Below are 21,310 nucleotides of genomic sequence, written 5' to 3' on the forward strand. Positions count from 1 at the left end.
GAGGGCAAGGTCATGTTTCCATTAGGCTTGGTAGGATATTCATGATGGCTGATAACTTGTTCTAGTCAATGGTTAACTGGCTTCAACACATGGTTTGCTTTGGAGACTTTACAGGGAATCTTTCCAATGTGTTCAGGTAGAGAGAAGAGAACCACGCTGTTGTTACAAAAACAATACAGCACATCAAGTTGAGTGTATGTATACATCATGTTCTTTTGGGCAGGAAATGGCTTTCTAACAAGCCATAAGCCCCTACTTGTATAGCGTATGTAAGGGGTTGTTTATACATCTAAATGTAGAGATTTTGCAATATGTTAAATATGTTTTTAATAGCTCAGGTTGTTTGAATTGAAGACAATTTTTCAAATCAGTGAACAAAAAAATAGGAACATGTTTTATCATGGAATATGTTTTTGAATGTAGAGTAATGTCTTACTTACCAGTATGGCGTTCCAATGAAAGAGTCTCTTCTTTGTAAGGTTTTGGTATTTTTTGCAGACACGCCAAAGTCAGCTAAACAACAAAAAGAGACAAAAAATATGAAGTTGGTTAACATGAGTTTACTAAGGCCTTTTAAAAAGGGAGTGAATGCATTTCAAAACCTTCCATTTTGTGTTTCCCCCTTGATGTAGACAAATTGTAAATCTGTCATGACATTGAGACACAAAGCCAGAATTAGAGAATTTATGGGAGTTCAGTTTCCAAACAAGCTGCCCCCATTTCCTGGCATGACCCTCAGATTATAGGGGTGTTTACCTTTTTTTTTTCCCCCTGCATGCAAGATTTCACGTGTGGCTCGCAGCAGGCTGCTTCAATTACAAACTGGCATGTTCTATTACGGGGAGTTAAGTGACTGTCTGTGTTTTACACATTTCAATTCAAAGGTCATAGTTTAAGATAGTTGCAGACTAAACTATCGAAGAAAAAACGTTAACATCATACAAAGACAATAAATCATACTACTGCTTCCATTGTACATCAAATTAAAGTTTACACCCAAGATTGTAAATATGTTCTGGTATATCATACTAATAGTCAAACCAGACGTCAAAATCACTTCAGTAAATTGTGGTCACGCTGCTGTAAAAGCTGCTGCATCACTGGGTTTAACTCACACTATGTTCCCTTAAACAAGGCGCTGTCTCTCAAGAATAATTATTATACGCAAATATTTCTAGCCTACACGACTCAAGGATGCTATATCTTATTTGTTTGTAATTGTATTAATGTGCTTTCTTGTGCCGTCTTTGATATTCTGTTTCTAGATATGTACAGTATGTAGAACATACCCCAAGGACCCTGAAGAGTTTTTAAAAAATATATAAAAAGTTGACAACCAACTGTTCATATTGAATATTGTGCATTTTGCTGCCTTGTTTGATTTAACATGTAGTTAGATAAGATGGGAGACTGTAAATGAGTCAGTTTCATGACTTAATGAGTTTAAAAAGGCAACTCCCAGTGATTATATCCAACTGTGGTGTCTTTTGGGGAATGGAAGGCCATGGAAAAGGACAAGAAGTCCAGCTAAGTGAGCACAAAATGTGTAATTTGAAAATTGAAGAAAGAATATTGAGGCAATTTGGAATCAGATTAATTTCAAAAAAGTTAACCAGCAATAAAATATGAAGCTCAAAGCAGCTTATCGTTACCCTCCATTGAGTGGTTGGGGCTTGTCTGTCATGACTGAGTGCAAAATAACGGAGTAGTAAAACATCATGCAAAACAGATCTTGATTTGTTTAAAGTTGTATGTCTCAGGATCCAAATGTCGGACAGCCATTGAAAAAAAGCTGTCCTTCCTTATCTCACACTGGCATAAAGCTCTTAAGGACACCATTTTCATTTTTCTAGAAACTGCACTTCAAAACATGCTGGCAAATGTGTTGGATCTGCCTCTTAGCTGTGCAATGTGAAGAATGTGGAGAACTCTTCAAAAAGCCAAAAGATGAAAATATGCAAAGCTTCTGAGAGCGCAGTATTTCCACACAATGGTCACTTTTGATCCTCCTACTGCGCCACAAGAGAGGGACTCTGACTGTGCTGTGTGACAGTATTCATGTGTCTTCTATGCGTTCAGCCCATACGACAAGAAACAATGGACCAGAGTTCCAGAGATAACATGTCATGTGCAATGGGAACATAGGGGTTGTCTTAGAATTAGTTCCACCTGCAACACATTTGGCAGTGAAAGGGTTTTCTCTATGAATGATGGGACATTGAGACAGATAACAAATGGCCTTACAAAATTGATAATCCAACCCATAGATTTGAAATATGTTTAAACCTTTCATCTTCTGCTTTTCTCAGAACACACCCCATTTCATTTTAAGGCTTGTGTGAGATCAAACAAAAAAAAGGCACCTGGACAGCATGATGTCCACACAATGACTAATGGTCAATGCATACAATCTTGCTTTCTAGAAATGAAAAAGTAAACTTTGTAAAGTGTTTAATTATCTAAACCCTCACCCATTTTGATGTCCCCATCCAGCATGAGGAGGATGTTCCCGGCCTTCAGGTCCCTGTGGATGATCTTCATGCTGTGGAGGTAGGTCAGAGCTTCCAGCATCTGGCGACAAACCACCTTAATCTGCGGCTCCGTCAGTCCGCGATCCAACTCTGATAAGAACAAAAGAGATTTAGTGAGAGAGAAATGGAGGGGTTAAAACGGAGGTATGGTAGAGGGACGAGAACAAGAACCAAATCGAATTGAGAGTCAAGAGAAATTAGCTGAGAGGGTTCAAACCCCATTATGCACACCTAGCAGATTCCATATTCAGTGTACGTACAATGATGGCAAGACAAAGTCTCCAGTGCTGATGTAGTGTGTGAACTCCGCCAGAGAAAACAGAAAAAGGTAAACCTGCGATGATATCAATTTAGTTTCTCAGATAGTGTTTCTAATCCCGGATCAGAAAAGCTTTCACACATCCAAGCTAGTCCTGCCCTGCAGACTTTATTCTACCGTGTCTGTGTTTGGTTAGCTGCACTGGGGGGTACAGACAGTTATGAGGATGTGGATTACCCAGCAAAAACACACCAGGGGGTTTTCCCACAGCAGAGGACTCCACTATGTCTGACTGCTTTCTAGAGCATTCAAGGCTAGACTGGTGAGGAACGTGCATGACCATTTTCAGAGCAATCATATTGAGATAAATACAGATTTTCCTGTAGAAAAGAATAACACCATCAGTCTTGAACTGATGAACTAGACAACTTAACAACACATCTTAGACCTTGTTATCTTGTCTCCATACTTATTTAAATTTAAATCACTGCTGAAGTGTAGTCCCAGCACCGTTGCAGGTGTGAAACTATAATCCTGTGACATGAAGAAAGGTGGAGGGCTTATGAAAACACACAGAGAGCCAAAAGTGAGAGGCTTACCTAACATTGTGGCATCCACAGCACCTCCGGGGCAGAACTCGATCATGATCTGGGGAATGAAGGGGGAGGGAGCAAGGGTGAGGTTAAACTTGACCCAGCTTTATGAATATACTGTATAAACATACACTTGACAACTCCCTCTCCTTTTTCAGGCATTCATATGGAGCTACAGGAAGAACGGGTCACTTTTGATCAGCAGAACATGCACAAACTTATATTTATACATTATCAAAGGGCATATTTCCTTACACTATACCAATACATCTCAACACATTACTATCAAATGTTAAACAATACTGTTAAATAATGTTTATCATTCGCTGACTAGAATATGTAAGCTTAAGTTAATTAACAACCAACAGATAACACTCTACTAATAATGAAAAGTGAAAACATTGATAATTCAATGTTTATATAGTGTCATCACTACCTGGAGAGCTCCTCCTGCTCTACATCAGTCAAAAACCCATATATATATATATATATCTATATATATATATAGATATATATATATGGGTTATTGACTGATGTAGAGCAGGAGGAGCTCTCCAGGTAGTGATGACACTATATATATATATACTAGAATACACACACTTCACAAAGTGGACATCTGGATTGCAACTCAAGTGTGTGATAACCTGTCAGGCTGTAATGATACACACTTCCTGGAACACACTGCCAAAACGTATAATACCAGTTCAGCAGTGAAGTAAAAACACACAAAGCGAGAGGGAGACGGGCAAGAAAAAAGACACTCCCTAAATGGTGTCTTGTTGGCCAATAGCAACTTTCATCAACTTGATTTCCTCTCCTTACATAGTCAGTTTCTCTCTGACACACCGGCTGTCAGAAAACCCTCTAAAGTTTCAAAAGTAGGACCAAAGAAAATAAAGACAACACAGGATTTCGTAAGAATCCTGTTAAGAGCAGTTTATCTTGATCTTTTCATTCCAAATGCTCAAAGATCAAACCTAGGTGGTCTGCAGTTATATGATGTCATTCTTAGTTTAATCCTCCTGCTATGACAACAGTGTCAAAGTATTGACCTGGTACTGGACAGGGAGTGGAGTTTCAGTTCAGACAAAGCCATACTGAGGATTATAGGTACAAAAGGTGTAAACAGCCCAGGTAAAGACCAATATGAGAAACTGTGGAGGTATGCATAGTTTTAAAAAATGTGCGTGAGTGAGTGTGTCATGCTCACAGACACACACACACTGGGGAAAAGTCAAAGATGAGGAATGTCAAGCCTGGCATGCAGCTCTCCAGGTGAAACAATGTTCTTTTGTGACATTTGGATTAGCAAACCTCATTCGTTTCTTTAAATGACAGACGACAGAGAGAAAGTCACGCTCCGCTGCTTCCAACTTTTATATCTCTATACTGCATCTAAGATCTGCCCTCGTTTTTTGTACCACTGTTTCTTCAGACAGAGAAATGATTGATTTTGTATAGACACACCTTAATGCCTTATTTAATTAATAACTATTCAATTGTATGTAACATTGAATGGTTACATCTGAAGGAGTTTCAGTTACAGATAGAAAATAAATACTTTCTCATTAGCTACTCTACATTTAACACTAAAACACACTGATGCTTTATTTGCAGATAGCCTACGTGTGGTACCATATTCTAATTCATTCCTTGTTTAAGTTTGGATTAGTCTAGAAAAAGTGACATCACCTTTTTATAACATAAAAATGGGAATCAGCCAAGAGCACAGAAAAAAACAAGATCAAGTTTCTTAGAGATTGTTATGAAAATACTATTGGCACATATACTGTATGGGATTTTTTCAAACTAATATTGATATTCTTCAGCTTCAAAAGTCCATTATCAGTTTGGCTATGTTTGATGTATAGTACTCGATCACGTATAGTAGAACAACGTTTTCAACGTCTTTTTATTGTCAAATATTTATTGGAAATTGTCAATTGAAATGTAAATAGTTAAAATGCAGTATTGATTTTGAAATTGTGCAATACATTTAACAAAACAAAATGTATCATATTTACTACAGTACTTCCTGCTCACCACTAACCGAACACACATTGTTTTTTATTTATCCCGTTTAAAAACCACCGCCTACAGTATCTGAAATGAGCTGTTCTTCAGTAGTAGCACATTGTACTGCCAAACCTAAACAGCTGTACATCACACCACTCTGTCACCAGGAACTGGTTTGTGTTTCCGTCAGTGTCTCGGAAGCCAGATTTGCTCTCCCTGCCTGGAACAATTCTGGGTGACGCGATGTGCTGCAGTGAAAAATGTGCCCCGACTGGTCAAACTACATGCAGCACATACCTACTATGGGCTGAACACGCATGCAGGCAGATACATGCTTTACCTATCTCACGCACACAAAAATGGAAAACCCAATAATCAATTGCAAATACTTTTTTTCCTATTGAGACAAGCTGAACCGAGTTAGATACAGTCTACAAATTCTGAAAAGCCCAAATATAAACAGAACAGGCCTTCTTCCTGTGATTCACAGCGATGTCTCATATCATTTTGTAAGGATGTAAAAAGACTATTTGCCAACGACCTACGGAGAAACTGTGATAGAAATATATCATATAAATCTGAATCACACACACACACTGTTATACTTAGTCACTCTCTGAATGTGACTAATGCTTCAGTAATTTGAGTGCATGGGGTGGTACTATTGATTCACTTGTCATAAAATATCCTAGCAACCACAGCCAGTTACATTATGCAGACCTCGCTGTATGCAAATAATAGCAGAGGTGAAATAAAAAGCTTTGTCCTTGTCTCAGTGTGTTTAAAAGAACCACACAATATTACTTTACAAGGGCCAAAATTAAGGCTCTTAAAATATTGATATACAGACTCTGGGAACACACTACACAGACACAGAGAGAAATGAAATACTTAGAGGGACACTGTCCAACTGTGAAACAGAGCATTTCATTTTACTTAGATTAACTGCAAGATCTTATCTTCAATCGAGAAACTGTCCATATTTTTATTCTCATTTTAACTATAATTTCAACTATAATAGGTTCATATCTTTGGCTTTTTAAAACTCTGATACAGTATATAATCATGGCTAAAAGCAGCAGTTTTTCTCCAAAAAAAACAAAAACAACTAGTGGTAACTAGCCATGCAGACACGTGTGGTTTGATGAACCACACGTGATGAAAGTCTCTCAGATTTCGATTTTTGACCAAACACAAATGAAAGTTTGATTATGGTGCGGTCCTAGCATGGAATATATTTTGTAACAATATGATAAGAAACATCTTTTTTTCGTAGCGCTTCCTTCCCATTACTCTTGAAAATGCAGTGGTTTTTTTTGTATACATTCTGCTGGAGAAAAGGTCCCAATGGATTCGATTGGTATTTAAGTGGTAACATATTTCAGGAAGCCCTATCTCAAAATAGACAGTGGGAGAATGTGTTTTTTGTGACTTGGAAGGACATACCCTTTACTCTGGCAGGCTTTACGATGCTTTTAAATGATGTGTTCATGTTCTCTTGTGTGTTTATTGTCTCTCTTTTTCATCAGTTTAACTGTTCCCCCTTCTCTCTCTCTCCTTGTTAGTTATTCTCAATGTGCTGATGTCAGCAATTCCTTCCCCATGTTAAAGGCCCTCTTTTTCTCACGCTGGGGCTCGATGCCCCTCTAGCCTCAAGACCAGAGTGTTCGTGGATGAGAACAAACAGTCCTTCTCTCTTTCTCTCGCTCTCTCTCTGTCTTAGTCTTTCTTCCTCTCCCTTACTCAGTAGAAAGCAGAAAGCAGAACGAGTGGGTCAGTACAAGAATGCATCATCTCACCCCTGCCCGGTCCACCCAACCGGAGGTTACTGAGGCCTGACCGCCAACCACTGGGCTAATTGTTGAGATCCTGAGGCTAGCACACATTCAAAGGAACGGGGTTCAGAGCTAGTTCACTTCTTCATGTTGTGTATTGGTATTTTACTGCAGGTCAGATGCTCTCATTCCAATTTTGGTTGTCAGTTTCTATACTTTTATTGGTTGATCTTGAAATACAGTTTAAAAAAACGTATCATGGATAGATTAAGAGTCATTATGTGTAATATAAAAAATAAACATCAGTATATGAGCCAAGTAAAAGTTGACACTATGAAGCCACACACACTGCTGGAGGACGTTCACTCTCCAAAGGAATTGTAGTTATCTCACGTTTGAAGTATGTGACATTTGTGCGGTACTCAAGAGATGTAATTGTTCCTGGAGTTTGTTAGTGTTGGTCATTCATGTTTTGCTGGATTTACATAACATTGTAATGCTTAAGTTTTTCATAAAATCACTTTTTTATACTATACATATTCCATGTTTGTTTTACAATAACCATTCAATGTATCTATATGGTAGTTATCTTCCATAGTGAACATCCTTACTTGTGGAATTGCATCCCTTTAATGAGAAGGAGTCACAGGAAACCGCTAAGGATTGTTTATTAAAAAAGCTCTTAAAAAAAAGAAGTAATTTTGGCATTTTCATCAGCGGATTATTTTTTATTTTTGCAACGGAGTAATGGAAGCCGCAGGGGGCCGTTAGACCCCTCCACTTCACAGCAAAGTTACTGCTGTTATGTCTAGACTACTCGTGCTGTGCACATCATAGGTGCAATCAAGTATTTTATTTGGCTGAGCTGTGAATAGATACACCAGTGGCTCTTGAGTTGCATTTCTGAAATAACTACTTCCAATAAACAAGTACTAAACAATGTTTGTTTTAAAAACTGAAAAAAAAAGGAATGAAAAAACAACAGAACAATTATAAACTTGTGTTGATACACGTAGAGGGGTAAAATAAATGCCAGCCTAAGATATCTTTAGTCTTAACGCTGCCTTGTAATTCCTCACATATTCTAGGTTGTGCGTAGCATGAGGTCACTATTATTTTTGTTGGCCAGATACACTGAAAGATTACAGGGGGAGTTGAACACTTGACCCAGTGAGCGAGAGTTGAGAGAGAAAATAACAGGAGAGCAGAAAACACTGAACTGAAATCGATCTTCCTTCTTGCTGTAACATCAGGGTGAGCTCTAGTTCATATCTGATGCATTATGTCACCCTGGGGGGGGGGGGGGGGGTCTTCTGTCATTCCCATTTAGGCAAACCACTTTTCCGCCCCATCTATATTATTCAACAGAGCTTTCATATGTAGCAGAAATATGCTCTGGGTGAGATATTGTTTCAATAAAACAACAAGACGGTCACGGATTGAAATGCAACATCCCGTGAGCCTGCCAACATACATGGTTAGAAGGTCTGTTTGTCTACCTCCCTGCTGATGGTTCAGGTTTGTGTGTTGTGTGTTTGGAAGTGCTGCAAAGAAAACTTGGACACAGAAACTCCTCAACGAAGTGAAAAGAATATATCTTGTGAGAAACGTAACATCAGGTCCCTTTGGTACATTAAGCACTATTCTAAAAACACCAGCAGCCTTGACCACAGTGTTCCCACACAGCAACATGATGTCTATTCAAGCACCATTTCTTCTAAACAGTCTAGTTTCCATTTCATTTGTTCAGCTTAATGAGCCTCTATTATGCTTTTTCAAGTATTTTTTGTGCATGTTAGTGGTCTGCAAAGGCTAGGTGACATCACCATGTAACACTTGCGCTTCTATTGGCTAGCCCGACAGCACATTGTGAGGGATTTTAAGGGGCGGAACATCTCTAAACCATTGACCAATCAGAGCTGGCCAGCTAACCAATCAGAGCAGACTGTGCTCTGGTTTCAGACAAAGGGTGAAAAGAGGTGCTGCAGCACAGGCAGTATGAGAAAAAAAAATACCTTTTTGAACATTAAAGCATGTAAAGTTGTCTAAGTAGAGGCACAAAATAAAAGTATGATCTTTGAAAATGAGCATATCTTCTTTAAGTGCTAAAATGTGCATGTATTATTTTATCAGCCTTGTGTAATAGTGTCCCCTAAAAGAAAGATGAAATAGAAAGAGAGAAGGGTGGAACAGTCTGTGGTTGACACTTAAAGCTTGTGTCTCTTAACCAGATTCCTGTGTGACCTACCCATAGTTTGTTGTCATGGTAGAAAGCATCAAGCAGCTTGACAATATAGCGGTGGTCACATTTGGCCAGGATGTCGATCTCAACGATGTAGTCCTCCAGCTCCTCCTCACATTTTGTCTCGATCAGTTTGGCTGCAGCAAGCACTCCTGTCTCCTTGTTTCTGGCCTGAAGAAACAGAGAAAGAGAACATTTAATTAAACATTCATGAGTTATGGCAGGGCCTGTTTGATGGACTCTTTTTGGCCTAAAAGTCTTTCACAGCAAAGGTAAAATATGACTTTTTGTCTGTGAAGATAGCCCTATGTAGTCAAGAGTTTCAATTCTCATAAAATATTCACAGTGGGTGAGAGAAAGGGTGTGGCTTTGTGCTTTAACAAGAGTGTAAACAACATGGATGATGATGATGATGTTATGCCAATTATGTGAGTAGAAGGTAGAAAATGTCATGATGTAAGAACAAATGTATCCAGTTTCTTGCATGTGAGTATCACTCTGCCAGCTGGACCCAGTTGAAAAGGGACTCCGAAACATAAAAAAAAATGCAATACGGCAATTACAAATGTTGAGTAACTAACATTTAGAGGCAAAACAGGAAAGGAAACTCCACACCCTCCCTGAGCAACTGGGGGAAAGGGAACCACAAAAGCCGTCAATTGTCAGTGTGGCTAAACTTAGACACACACACACAGAGTTCCTTGCAATTCTGAGTAATATAGACAGGAAAACAAAAAACATGAGTAGATTGTTTAGCACTTTGCTGGAAAGCATCAAAACAAATCGGGTGACTCAGGGGGCGTAAAAATCATGATGTTCTTCCTTGTGTAGGAGAGAATGTTGTGAATGTTGATGGGAATTGGGGGTCAACGGTACAATAATGTTAGCCTGTACTGCAGACAGAATATTCACTGACTTTTTTCAAATGAGACACTCTCTGAATGTGAACACTGAAAAAGGGAGTAAAAAACAGAGATGATTATGATCAATGTCGCACCATTATTAACAGCCCCCGAAACTGTCGGATCATCATATCAAATGACTTCCACACAGTTATCCACAGGAAGTAACAGAGATGCACCTCTCCAGAAAGGAAGCGCGTAAAGGTTATGACATATCTAAGTGATCAAAGGAACATTACCAAGTGAGTAAGAGTGTGAAAGTTGGTACTTGTATGAAATGATCTGCCTAAAAAGTCATGTCATGTTGAGAAATTGAGGACGCATGTACACGTGTCCACCCAGTGACCTGTAGAAACACGGCAGACTAAACAGCCCGGTGGAGGTCTGAAGCCTCCGCTTTTACAGGGGCTGTGGGAAAACATCTGAATAAACAGAACAGACTAGCAGCAACACACACACACTCTTTAGCTTATCCCAGTTTGCTGTGTGTGTGTGTGTGTGTGTGTGTGTGTGTGTGTGTGTGTGTGTGTGTGTGTGTGTGTGTGTGTCAAACAGAGTTCCAGAGGAGCCGAACTGACCCCACACCAGGGTAACCCACAGTGCGAGTCAACAGGACGTCTCCTACTGCCATCAAACCATCAGTCAGCCAGCTAACAAGCCTCGACAGTAAACACGGAGACACCAGACACTTTCACTCCTCCGCTAACATCTCAGCTCCCTGTGATTCGCTCCCCTCCTGTGCCAACACTGTCAGCCCCCAGAAACATACTGCCTAGGCCCTGATTTACAGTAGAAATACAGCAGAAGGTACAGACCTACTGGTATTTTAGTTTGTTGGTGTTGTGCCAACTCTCAAAGAAAAAAAGCTCTATACTCTCAGTTCCATCTTTAGAAAACTTGATATATAATATGGCCATGTTTAAGTCATAGTTTCAGAAACAACAACAATCTAGACACACGCTGTTTATTGTTACAACTCTGGCTATATTATAAAGTCTGACAATTTCTCCACAACACAAGTGACTTCCTCATAATATCCTCCTCTTTTGTCTCATCATGATTCAGATGTACAGACCAATAGAATGATAGCTGAAACACTGTATATCAAGTAGGAGTGTCTTAATGTTGTAACCGGGGCGGTTTACATCACCATATTTGCCAGTAAAACACTATGATCTAACAGAAACACAAAGACATGAATGTCTGCCACCACATCAAAACAAAAGAAGAAGTGAATAAGTGGACAGATGTGTTCATTTTTTGTTAAGCTCAATATTAACGGTGCACAAATAAATCTTGACTTTTCAACGGGCAACACCATGACCTAGCTTCACAATTGCACACACACACACACACACACACACACACCTTTACATCTCAGTGGGAACAAAGCTGAGGAATGTGCCTCTGGCCTTCAGATGGTTGGGGGAGTTGAAAAAGAGGGTAGACTGAAAACTCATCATGCATCTATGTGGTGCGTGGCGGGGGGAATGTGTTACGTCAAGGGTCCTCAAGTAGTATGCAAACATGCATATTTGTTTATGCATGCACCTTACAAAGTATATACACTGCCCAGAGAGGAAATTACCCTGAAACGCCTCATTGTGTCTCACATGGGACCTCCTGACTGTACAAGTTGGCGTGACATCAATGCACAAGTGTGTATGTTTGTGTGCTATTGTATGTACACAAGAGAGGAATAATTGCAAGAGGAGGCATCATCCTCTTTAAATCGGAACAACCTTGAAAATACGAGTAACAGTTCCTCCCAGCAAACACAAATGCCTGTCTGACTATCTGACAGATGAATTAAACACTTTATGCCATTGTTGTTGTGATTTATGGAGAGTCTGCTAACCTTACTTCTCATCCTGATTTACTTTCCCCACCTTTCAGGCTCCTATGCATCATGCAGATACTGTATGTAGCATTCTTTTCTAGAAAACCAAAGGTGTGAAAGAACACAGGAAAAGCTAATGCATAATTGAAAAAGCACAAGTATCATCGCACTACTTTATAACCTGGAATTGATTAAGCATCTGTCTTTTAGGGATTATAGTGGTCATATTATTTACATTTAAAATGAAACATGACAAGAACACAGAGGCGCCAGATGACAGCAAGATCTACATAAACACTGTATTAAGTTACAAAATAACAGTTCACAACCAAAGCACTGAAGAAGCAGGAATACAGTCAGCTACTGCTGGCTCTGTAGCCATCCCGAGAGAAAATGACGCCTCGCTGCTTCTAACCCACTGACTCTTCACTCTCTCTAACTCTCCTCCAGAGGACAACAACAGTCTTTGGCTTTGTTTGGGGACTGGTTTCCATGGGGATCAGAAGAACTTGGTTCTGCTTCGTCTCGCAACTAGTCCCGCTGCCTGTTCCTTTTCCTGTTCATTAGTGTCTTCGCTTTCATTTAGGATAAGTGCAAAAGGATTAGCTAACCGACCCACTCATGCTCTTCAACAAAATGACCAATAAAAGACCGTGATATCCATGATATCTTAATAGACCACATGCAAGCTGTGACAAAGTACAATAGGAATTGAGTAAATAAACTAGAGTCAATTACAAAAAAAATGATAGACTGTAAAAACAGAAAAGTACTACAATCTAAATGCCAAAATGTTTTTGTATCTTGCAGTGAGAAATGTATTTACCATCTTAATAAAAATACTGGAAGCTGACATTAATATTATAGTTCTAGGGCCAAAATAACAACTGAAGTCGATCAATAATCAGTATTTGAAAATATAAGATTTAGAGACTTGGGCCTTCATCCAAATGTTTGTGCACTGGTTGCCATTTTCTTTATTTTTATGATGCTTTATTTTAATGATCCATCGGTTTTATTGTTTGCATGTATAGCCATAAACCTGGGTATGATGATCTAACTTATTTCCATCTTGTTTTTCCTGTTTTTAATGTTCACACTGCAGCATATGCGCAGCACACCTCTCGACACTCCTGCCTCATCATTCACTGCCTGCCCCGCTGCACATCTTTTATCTGTCATCCCTTCCTGTATTTCTCCCGCCTACCTGTCAAGTATATTTACCCATCTGTTTTCAGTAACAGTCTGTCTGAAGGCCACAAACCATGACTGACGAGCAGCTTTTAGAAGAAGCAGATGTAACTGACCCATGAGTCAGCATACAAACATACTGTATGTACAGGGAGACTGAGTAAACACACACATAAAAGCACATGATGCCAGCCTTGTGTGTGTGTGTGTGTGTGTGTAGAATTTTGTATTCAGACACAGACAAGTATTTAAAAAAAAATGTAATCAAGCTATGAATAACAATGTTTAGTATTGTATATGTTGACTGTGGCATTAATAATTACTAAGGGTGTGTTGGTTTAAAAGAAAAGTGCTGGATCACACTCAAAAGGGAAAGGAAGTCCAAGGCAAGTAACAACTTCAAGCTTTAAATTAACCAGATTTTCAAAAGACTTATCAGCTTCTCAACATCTTTTCCTTGAGTCTTTGCCCATTAAGACTGTAGGCTGAAAAGAATTAGGAATAGCTAATCATAATGGTAATGGACCAGATGACCTCTTGTAACAAATAACACATTACTTTCCCTAGGGTCAGTCACCTCCAGGTTGGAAGAACACACCACATGCTGACGTGTACTTTCGGCTTTTGTATGGCGTTATAGTTTCTACAAACACACACAAGTACCAAAGGGGAATGTGTGTATGTTAGACCTTTGCCCCGTCATAAAGCTGTAACCTGCCCCCCCTCCTGGGGCTCTCCCATGTGTCTGCAAACAGGAATGTGGTTCTCAGCTCCTACATTATGACAGCAGCTAATAAAACCTCACCTTTGACAGCAGACGCCTTTGGAAGTAATAATCTCTCATTCAGATAAACAAGCTGTACAAGCAACGCCTTTGCATGTACATTTAGATTTGTAATTCTACAATACCATTGTTTGAGAAGAGGCATACTGTGACCACTTGATCAAGAGAGAACGGAAAGTCATTTAGAGAAAATCTTTGTACAACAAAGAGGCCTAATTTCCACTGGAAATGGGGGCAGATGTCCCCCTCACTTTCACAGTTTCAGATTGATTCATTCACTAGTTTGATATTGTAGGAGCTGCTTGAGAGGGACTTCTGTAACTTAATGCTGAGTAAAAATCCCCCTCACACCCATCTACATTTTCCTGTAAAATAATTATTTAACTTGAAATATACAGATACATCTACAAACAAAGATGCTAGTACTGATCATTACAACACAATACATTAAAGCAGTAGAAGACAAAGCTTGATATTTGTTATACAACACAAATATTAGCAACAAGTATATCTCAAGGAAATCAGAGGAGATTATTCAGTTAGTGTTTTTTTTTTTAATACAATTTATATTACTTGCATCACTGATATCAGACCTTGGCCCTTGCCAATACCAATACAACACTTGTTAACTAGAAGATAAGAATGTTTTTCTGCAGCTACAGCAAGGCCTTTCACTTTATATGGGTTTATGCCTTTGTTTCACAAGACAGGTCACTCTGTTTTAAGACACATGTTACAGAGTAAAAAGCACTCTACCAGCAGCAAGACCTCCACACTGGTGGCAGTAAAGCATCCATTCATCCAAATAAGGGTTAGCTAAACATGGCTGTCAAAATATTGTTATGGCAACATGAGGTTTTCTCATAAGTGAACTTTTTTTCAAGAAAATGCCCAGAATACCATGGTGTTACTGTAGCAAGACGACATACACTAAAGTAAACAGATACTTGTTTTTACTAAAAAAATAAAGAACTCAGTTGTTTTAAGAGAGATGATGATCTTTCTTTACTTATTGAACATCCTGTTCAGGAGAGTGACTGAAAAAAAGTCAAGGCTGCAAAGCCAGACTTTTTTCTTTACCTACAGCTAGAACAGATAGAACAGTAAACTTCACAACTCTTTTGGCACAACTCAAGACTTATACAAGAGAAGACAAAGTAATGGTCGTGTCTGTGGTTTCTATCAACACAGCAGTGAGGTTCTTCTTCTCTTTCACAACCTGCTGACTGCGTGAAAGCATGCATCCACTGGGCGTGAAGCACATAACCAAGAGAGGGTTCAAAAGTTACACCCCAAGATAGAGCAATGAGTCTTTTCAGGATGTGAAAGTTTTGACAAACGAGGTAAAATGTCCCACATTCAAGAAGGTCACAAGTACAAAGCAGGTCGCTGGGGCAGGAAATCACAACATACCACAAAGAGCCTTGAGAGAAAATACCCTACACTGCTTTGTTCAATCATTCATACTCATGCAAGCCCTTGCACAATATGTCAAAAGCATGAATCTTATGAGAGATGAGATCCAATCCCTGACGACAGCATACTCAACGCAGGCAGCATACAGTAAGTAACAAGTGTTTAAATGGCGAAGTTAAAAGGGGCTTTGAAACGGAGGGGAAATCGAATAAAGAAAAGTTAAACCCAAATGTCTCCATGTCTCTGAGAGTAAGAGGCAGTATATGGTTACTTTAAGTGGGTTATTCTGCTTCTAGCATTAATTTCATCATGTGCTGAGAATAGGCAATGGCTCTGACACTCAAATCAGTATAATACATTCTCATGAAAGTCCTGCTTGTCTCAGGCCCTTAACTAGCAGCATTACATGGATGTAGAAAGGCATAGGAGGCTTTATGCAAGTGCCAGTACTGATGTCATCACAGGGACTCCCAGCATGCTCTGCCCACGCCCACTCAACAGGGCTCCTATCAGTCGCTGTGGGCCCAGCTGGTACTTCGAGATTAGACCCAGAGTCTGGCGATGGTCTCACTGAATAAACTCCAACATACGTCTATGTGGCACTTCCGTTTTTCTAATTTAAGACTATGGCATTTCACATAGACCTTGTGGCTTTCCTCTGCAGAGAGGATGTTGCAACCTGTGCCCCCTCCCCCCCACTGGTGACACCCAGTGTGTTTTCTGTTTCACTTGTCTGAAGAGGATTATCATGTTTTCAACTGATTCTTCTTCTATAAGCCTTTCACTCGTTCCACCATCTGTCAATGCAAGTTAGACCGACACAATTGTCTTACCTTTAAGAACGCTGTATAAAAAGTGTGTTTTCCTCTTTCCTTTTCACACAAGGACACTTCACACTCTTTTAGAACAAATTCCAAAAACAACTGATGTTTTCCCATCTTTGAGACTGTTTTCATAAACCACATTTGTTAATCTGGATCAAGAGCAACTCAATACTTCCTCAGTGTGTGGCAAAGTACACGCCGCAGTTTAAGTCTACTTTCTTTTACATCACAGACCAACAGGGATAAGATGCTCTATGGTTAATCCCACAATGGGAATTTGAGGGAGGGTAACCTTACAACCTGCTTGTGTCTATGGAAACGGTTGAGCAGCAGCAGCAGCAGCAGCAGCAGCAGGGCAGCGCGCTCAGTGGCACGTGGCCCATTAATTAGTGAGGGGAACCACACCACTCCTCTGTTTCATGCCTGAGTTGCGGCCACACACCTTCACACGCATTCACTCTTTCCAACAAGTACAAGCATGTGCATAGACAGATGCGCAGAAAACAAAGAAAACATCCTACGACACAAACAGTGAGACATTCTCTTGTTATGACTTTTGAGAGACTGCAGGTCTATGTTCTACCCTTCAGGCAGAAATGTCTGGGATGTGCAACATATTGCAGCATTGCATGCAATGTGTCAGGAAATGAACCAAAAGGACATCAAACATGACTAATGCAATCAAATCAAAATGCAATTTAAATCTATGAAGTAGTGTCAAGTGTGCTTCAGTCAGTTACATCTTGACTCGGAGCACAACACCAGCTGATTTTAGTGAGGTTAAAATGTTGTTCGACAAAGTGCTTAGTATTGTCGTTGGACTGGGTCCAAAGGGGTATCTACAATACAATCATAGAATGTCAGCATTTACAAAAATCTGCACAACATTGTATTAATGTATTCCTGTATTGTATGATCTCCAAATGATGATGAACAGTGATACTGTGAACTTGTGACACAGTAATCCCGAGAATGTCAACAACAGGTTGCTTGTGTGCATGCGTTTCCTTCTGCTAGGATCTTGAAAAATGAATTCTGTGAAATAGATGGGTTAATTCTGTCAAATATGTACTATGTGTAACGTTTAGCAAGGTTGTTGTGTTATCAATCAAGTGAATATATAAGTTACTAGATTTCATGAATTCTTTGTGAATTAGGGAAAATTCAAAAGAAATGCGAGTATGTGAAATGCCAACACACTTTTTAGATGATTGGGTGTCAGGATGTGAACTCATCATGCAGTTAACCAGAGGTTATTGACCTTTCTGGCATGTGAGTCTTCCAAAAACAAAACCGTTTCCAGCAGTTTGACCATAAGAAACATAACTAATAACTTTTAGAAGACATAACTCTATGCAATATCTTACATTAAAAGTTGAAAGATCGGATAAGCTTATAAAAAATATACAATTGTGTGAAGCAATTCACTTTCCTCTGTTGTCAATCATTTCTTGACCACTTATCTGCAGTGGAATATCAACAATAGAAAAGTTGCATGAGGGTTATATTGCATTTTATGAGAACTTCTGTCGCGGTGTTCCTGTGATATAAACACACTCCTCTTGCGAAACTAAGTGAGTTGTTATTCTTCCAATGATGACATTAAACTTTAGAGAGCCAGTTTGACAGGAGCACTCTGTCCTCTCAATGAACACTTAACTATATCTCAAAGATACATGTCGTTTACAAGCGGGGTCCTTGCCACCTGCAAATGACAAGTATTCATATAAGAGACAGTCAGTATTGTTCTTCTCCTGCATGTCACACACCCGAAAGCAGGTTTGTATTCCACTCATGCCCCCAACAGTCTGATAAGCAGCTGAATTCACTTGTGACAGAGATATCAAGCCCCCCCCCCCGCCCCCTCGCTATCAAAGATTAACAACGGAAAACATGTGCGATACACCCCTTGATGCCTTTTTCTCCCACACATGAGATGATTATACTGAAGTTCAAGAGCTGTTGTCCCCTGATGAAGTCCCCCGATTTCCTCTCTTGGCCTTCATTTGCTCCCACTCTGCCTCCCCCCTCTTAATCTGACAGATGCAGGTGTGGCGCTGTCCTCCCCCAACCCACTCAAGGAGAGGAGACAGAAACTAAAGCAGAGGCTTGACATTTGTATAAGAAAGAGAAAATGTGGGGACACATAACAAGTCGGTGAACTTGCCAATTACTCAAGTGGGATCATGCTCAACTCAATGATAAACCACAAATAGTGTGTGCTGCATGTTCAGCTTTAGTATGAACAGTGTCTAAAGGCTTCTTAAAATGGAAAGCACCTTCTGTTCATTCTTTCCCTCAGCTTTAAAACTAAACTGAAAGCATTGTTTGTTTACATGGTATACTGGTTGCTCCACTTGTGTTTCTCTCTGCTACCCACAGGACTCCTCACATGCTAGCTCTGCTCAAAAGATACATTATTCGACAACTTACATAAGGTCAGACCTGTGGCACATAGGAAGGATTTTGACTATTTACATTTAATGTTAGTGCAAACAAGCCACCCTCGGGACGTATCTTCCAATGTATGCGCTTGTGTTTAATTTCTCCATGTGTGTATACTGTCCCGTAAAAATAAAATACCAAAATATGGTGGAGTCTAAAAAAAATACTTCATTTTCTGTTGCAGACCTCTGGTAAGGCATCACTTCTTCCACTGAGGCCCATGCTGCGTCAAAGACCTTCACTGTGCTCAGCTGGGCAGTGCACACAGAGTGCCTGTGCCATGCTTCACAGAGGGGCTGACCGGCTAACAGATCCAGATTAAATAACGCCTCTGAGCCAAAAGTGCTGCTGCTGAGGTTGGAAAAGAGCTGATAAACTAATGAAGAGTGCTTTCACTGTCACTGTGGATGCTTCACAGCGATGAGTGGGTGTTTAGGACTGTTCTGAACCCCACAGATGTTTGTTCACAAGAGAAGTCAGTGCTCTCTTTTACTAAAACGGTGTGGATTATATGCGAGAAAACAAGTGACTTCATAAAGACACTCAGAAACAGGAAGAAAATAGGATAAAGTGGATCTCAGCAAGAGGATGTCAGCCGTCCTTGAGTACAATGAATGATTATTTTTATAAACAGGTAGATCCTTTTATCTGAAATCAAATCAAATCTGTGATAACTCTGATTGACAGAGGATCGACCACATAGTTCAGTTCACACAATCTCAGCAATGTGAAGCATCTACAGGTGATCAGAAGTTGTTCACAACTCTATCAGGAAATATTCTAAGAATGTTGACATATGATACAGTCCTTCTGGTGTGATTGACATCTAAAAACCAACACAAAAAAAGAAAATGTATGTTTTATCCCTAAATGGACTGTATTTTTTAAAAAAAAGGGACAAACTTGTAACCTTTCCTTGAGAACACGAGTGATCAGGGGGAGAAGTGACATTTAAAACGTAGATAGTCAAGAAACATTTCTAACATAACTCAGTGTTACTGAACTTGGCAACAGGTGAGAGACTTATCATTGAAGTTTGAGGTGATTATAACATCTAACAGGGTTTATCATGGCATGGTCCTTTTACAGGTGCCTCGTGTCTCTGAAATCACACTCACCTTGTAGACCTTTCCAAACGCACCGTCTCCCAGCTCGCCAATAATCTCCCATAGATCGTTTGGGTTGATGTCCCGGTGAACGTGCTCATACTGCTTGACTTTCTTTTTCATCTCAATAGTAGGCAGACGGAGTATCCTGCTGAATCTAGCGAATGCCATTATTGACAATGCAACAATATCCACCTTAAAAAAAAAAAGTATGATCAGGCTCTACGCAGAGAGCATTACGCACACAGAGAAGCGCAGCCCGTCAAAAAACAGTCAAAACGCAAAATTACTAGTCTTCACTTCCCGCGTCCGAGAGAAAAAAAGGGTAAAACAAATTCAGAGAAGTTATTCTACGCAGTCCATGAGTACCAGGTGCTCTGAAGGCTCTGCAGTTAAAATCCCATTCACAAAGTGCTGAGGACGCGCGCTGACCACCTGCCGCTGCTAACACGATGGAGTAACCGCCCGCCTGTCAGCCTGCTGGGCAACTTGTTGCTTCCGACTGGCCGAAAACGCCCCACCTTGTTACGCAACAACCCTCCCACTGCCGTCATGGAAATGTAGTTTCTTTCAAAGAACATGCAGTCGTCACTATCGCACCGATGAGGTAAAAGGACTGCATGTCCGGGTTGTTGCTGGGCGTGTCCTAAAACAGCTGTGCCATTAACACAAATAAACCACTGTGGAATGTAGTTACTGACTAATAGTGATCCAATTGTGCTGTTCTTATATACACTGCATCACTACAGGCCTGATGTGTAAGGCTATTAGTTAGGCCTATACGTTATCGGTTTTATTACATAACAAAAATGTGAAACTCTGGCTTTTCATAAAATGTCAATGAATAAAAAACTAAAACAAAAGATAAGAAATGATTGAATTAATAATTTGTTTCATTTTAATTTACCTGCACTGTTTTTCTCTTTTCATTCAGAAGACATGCTGGTTCAACAAACAGTGCTATGGCGCCCTCCAGTGGCGCAGTCAGCTCAGTGAACTGGTGCATGTGGAAAACTGCACAGATACAGACAGACAGAGCAGTTTTACCAGGGACTGCCTATGATGAATACATAAGTATTGTTAAAATGATTGACAGATTTTTTGAAAGACGTATCTTAATAATCGTTTAAATCTTTAATCAAATAAGATGTCCAACATTCTTAATGTTATACTTCCCAAATGTCATGATTTGTTGTTCTCATGGGTCATATTTGTTAGTAAAAATAAAAAAAGCAAGACCAATTTCAAGATATTACATTAGACTTTTGAATAATATCAATATATTCTTGTAATAATAATTAAAAAATCAATTAGCCCTACAGTATATGATCACATCATCATGCTGACAGCTAATTGTCTGTTTGAATAGTTTTTTTGGTCTAATCA

The 21,310-nt window shown here is 39.7% G+C and overlaps 1 protein-coding gene across 1 annotated transcript in view; it reads right to left on the bottom strand.

The window, feature by feature from the left end:
• stk10 (serine/threonine kinase 10) overlaps positions 1-20,425 on the bottom strand; it is a 38,825-nt gene extending 18,400 nt beyond the window's left edge. Inside the window, exons 1-5 of the mRNA XM_034139921.1 lie at positions 19,937-20,425; positions 9,423-9,587; positions 3,390-3,438; positions 2,472-2,621; positions 441-513 (exon numbers count right to left, since the gene is read on the bottom strand). Coding sequence (XP_033995812.1) covers positions 441-513; positions 2,472-2,621; positions 3,390-3,438; positions 9,423-9,587; positions 19,937-20,095 — 596 coding nt within the window. The 5' untranslated portion in view covers positions 20,096-20,425. The remainder of the gene's footprint in view (positions 1-440; positions 514-2,471; positions 2,622-3,389; positions 3,439-9,422; positions 9,588-19,936) is intronic.
• Positions 20,426-21,310: the final 885 nt, after the last annotated feature.

This window comes from Trematomus bernacchii, unplaced genomic scaffold (assembly GCF_902827165.1).
Source record: "Trematomus bernacchii unplaced genomic scaffold, fTreBer1.1, whole genome shotgun sequence".
NCBI classification, from domain to species: domain Eukaryota; kingdom Metazoa; phylum Chordata; class Actinopteri; order Perciformes; family Nototheniidae; genus Trematomus; species Trematomus bernacchii.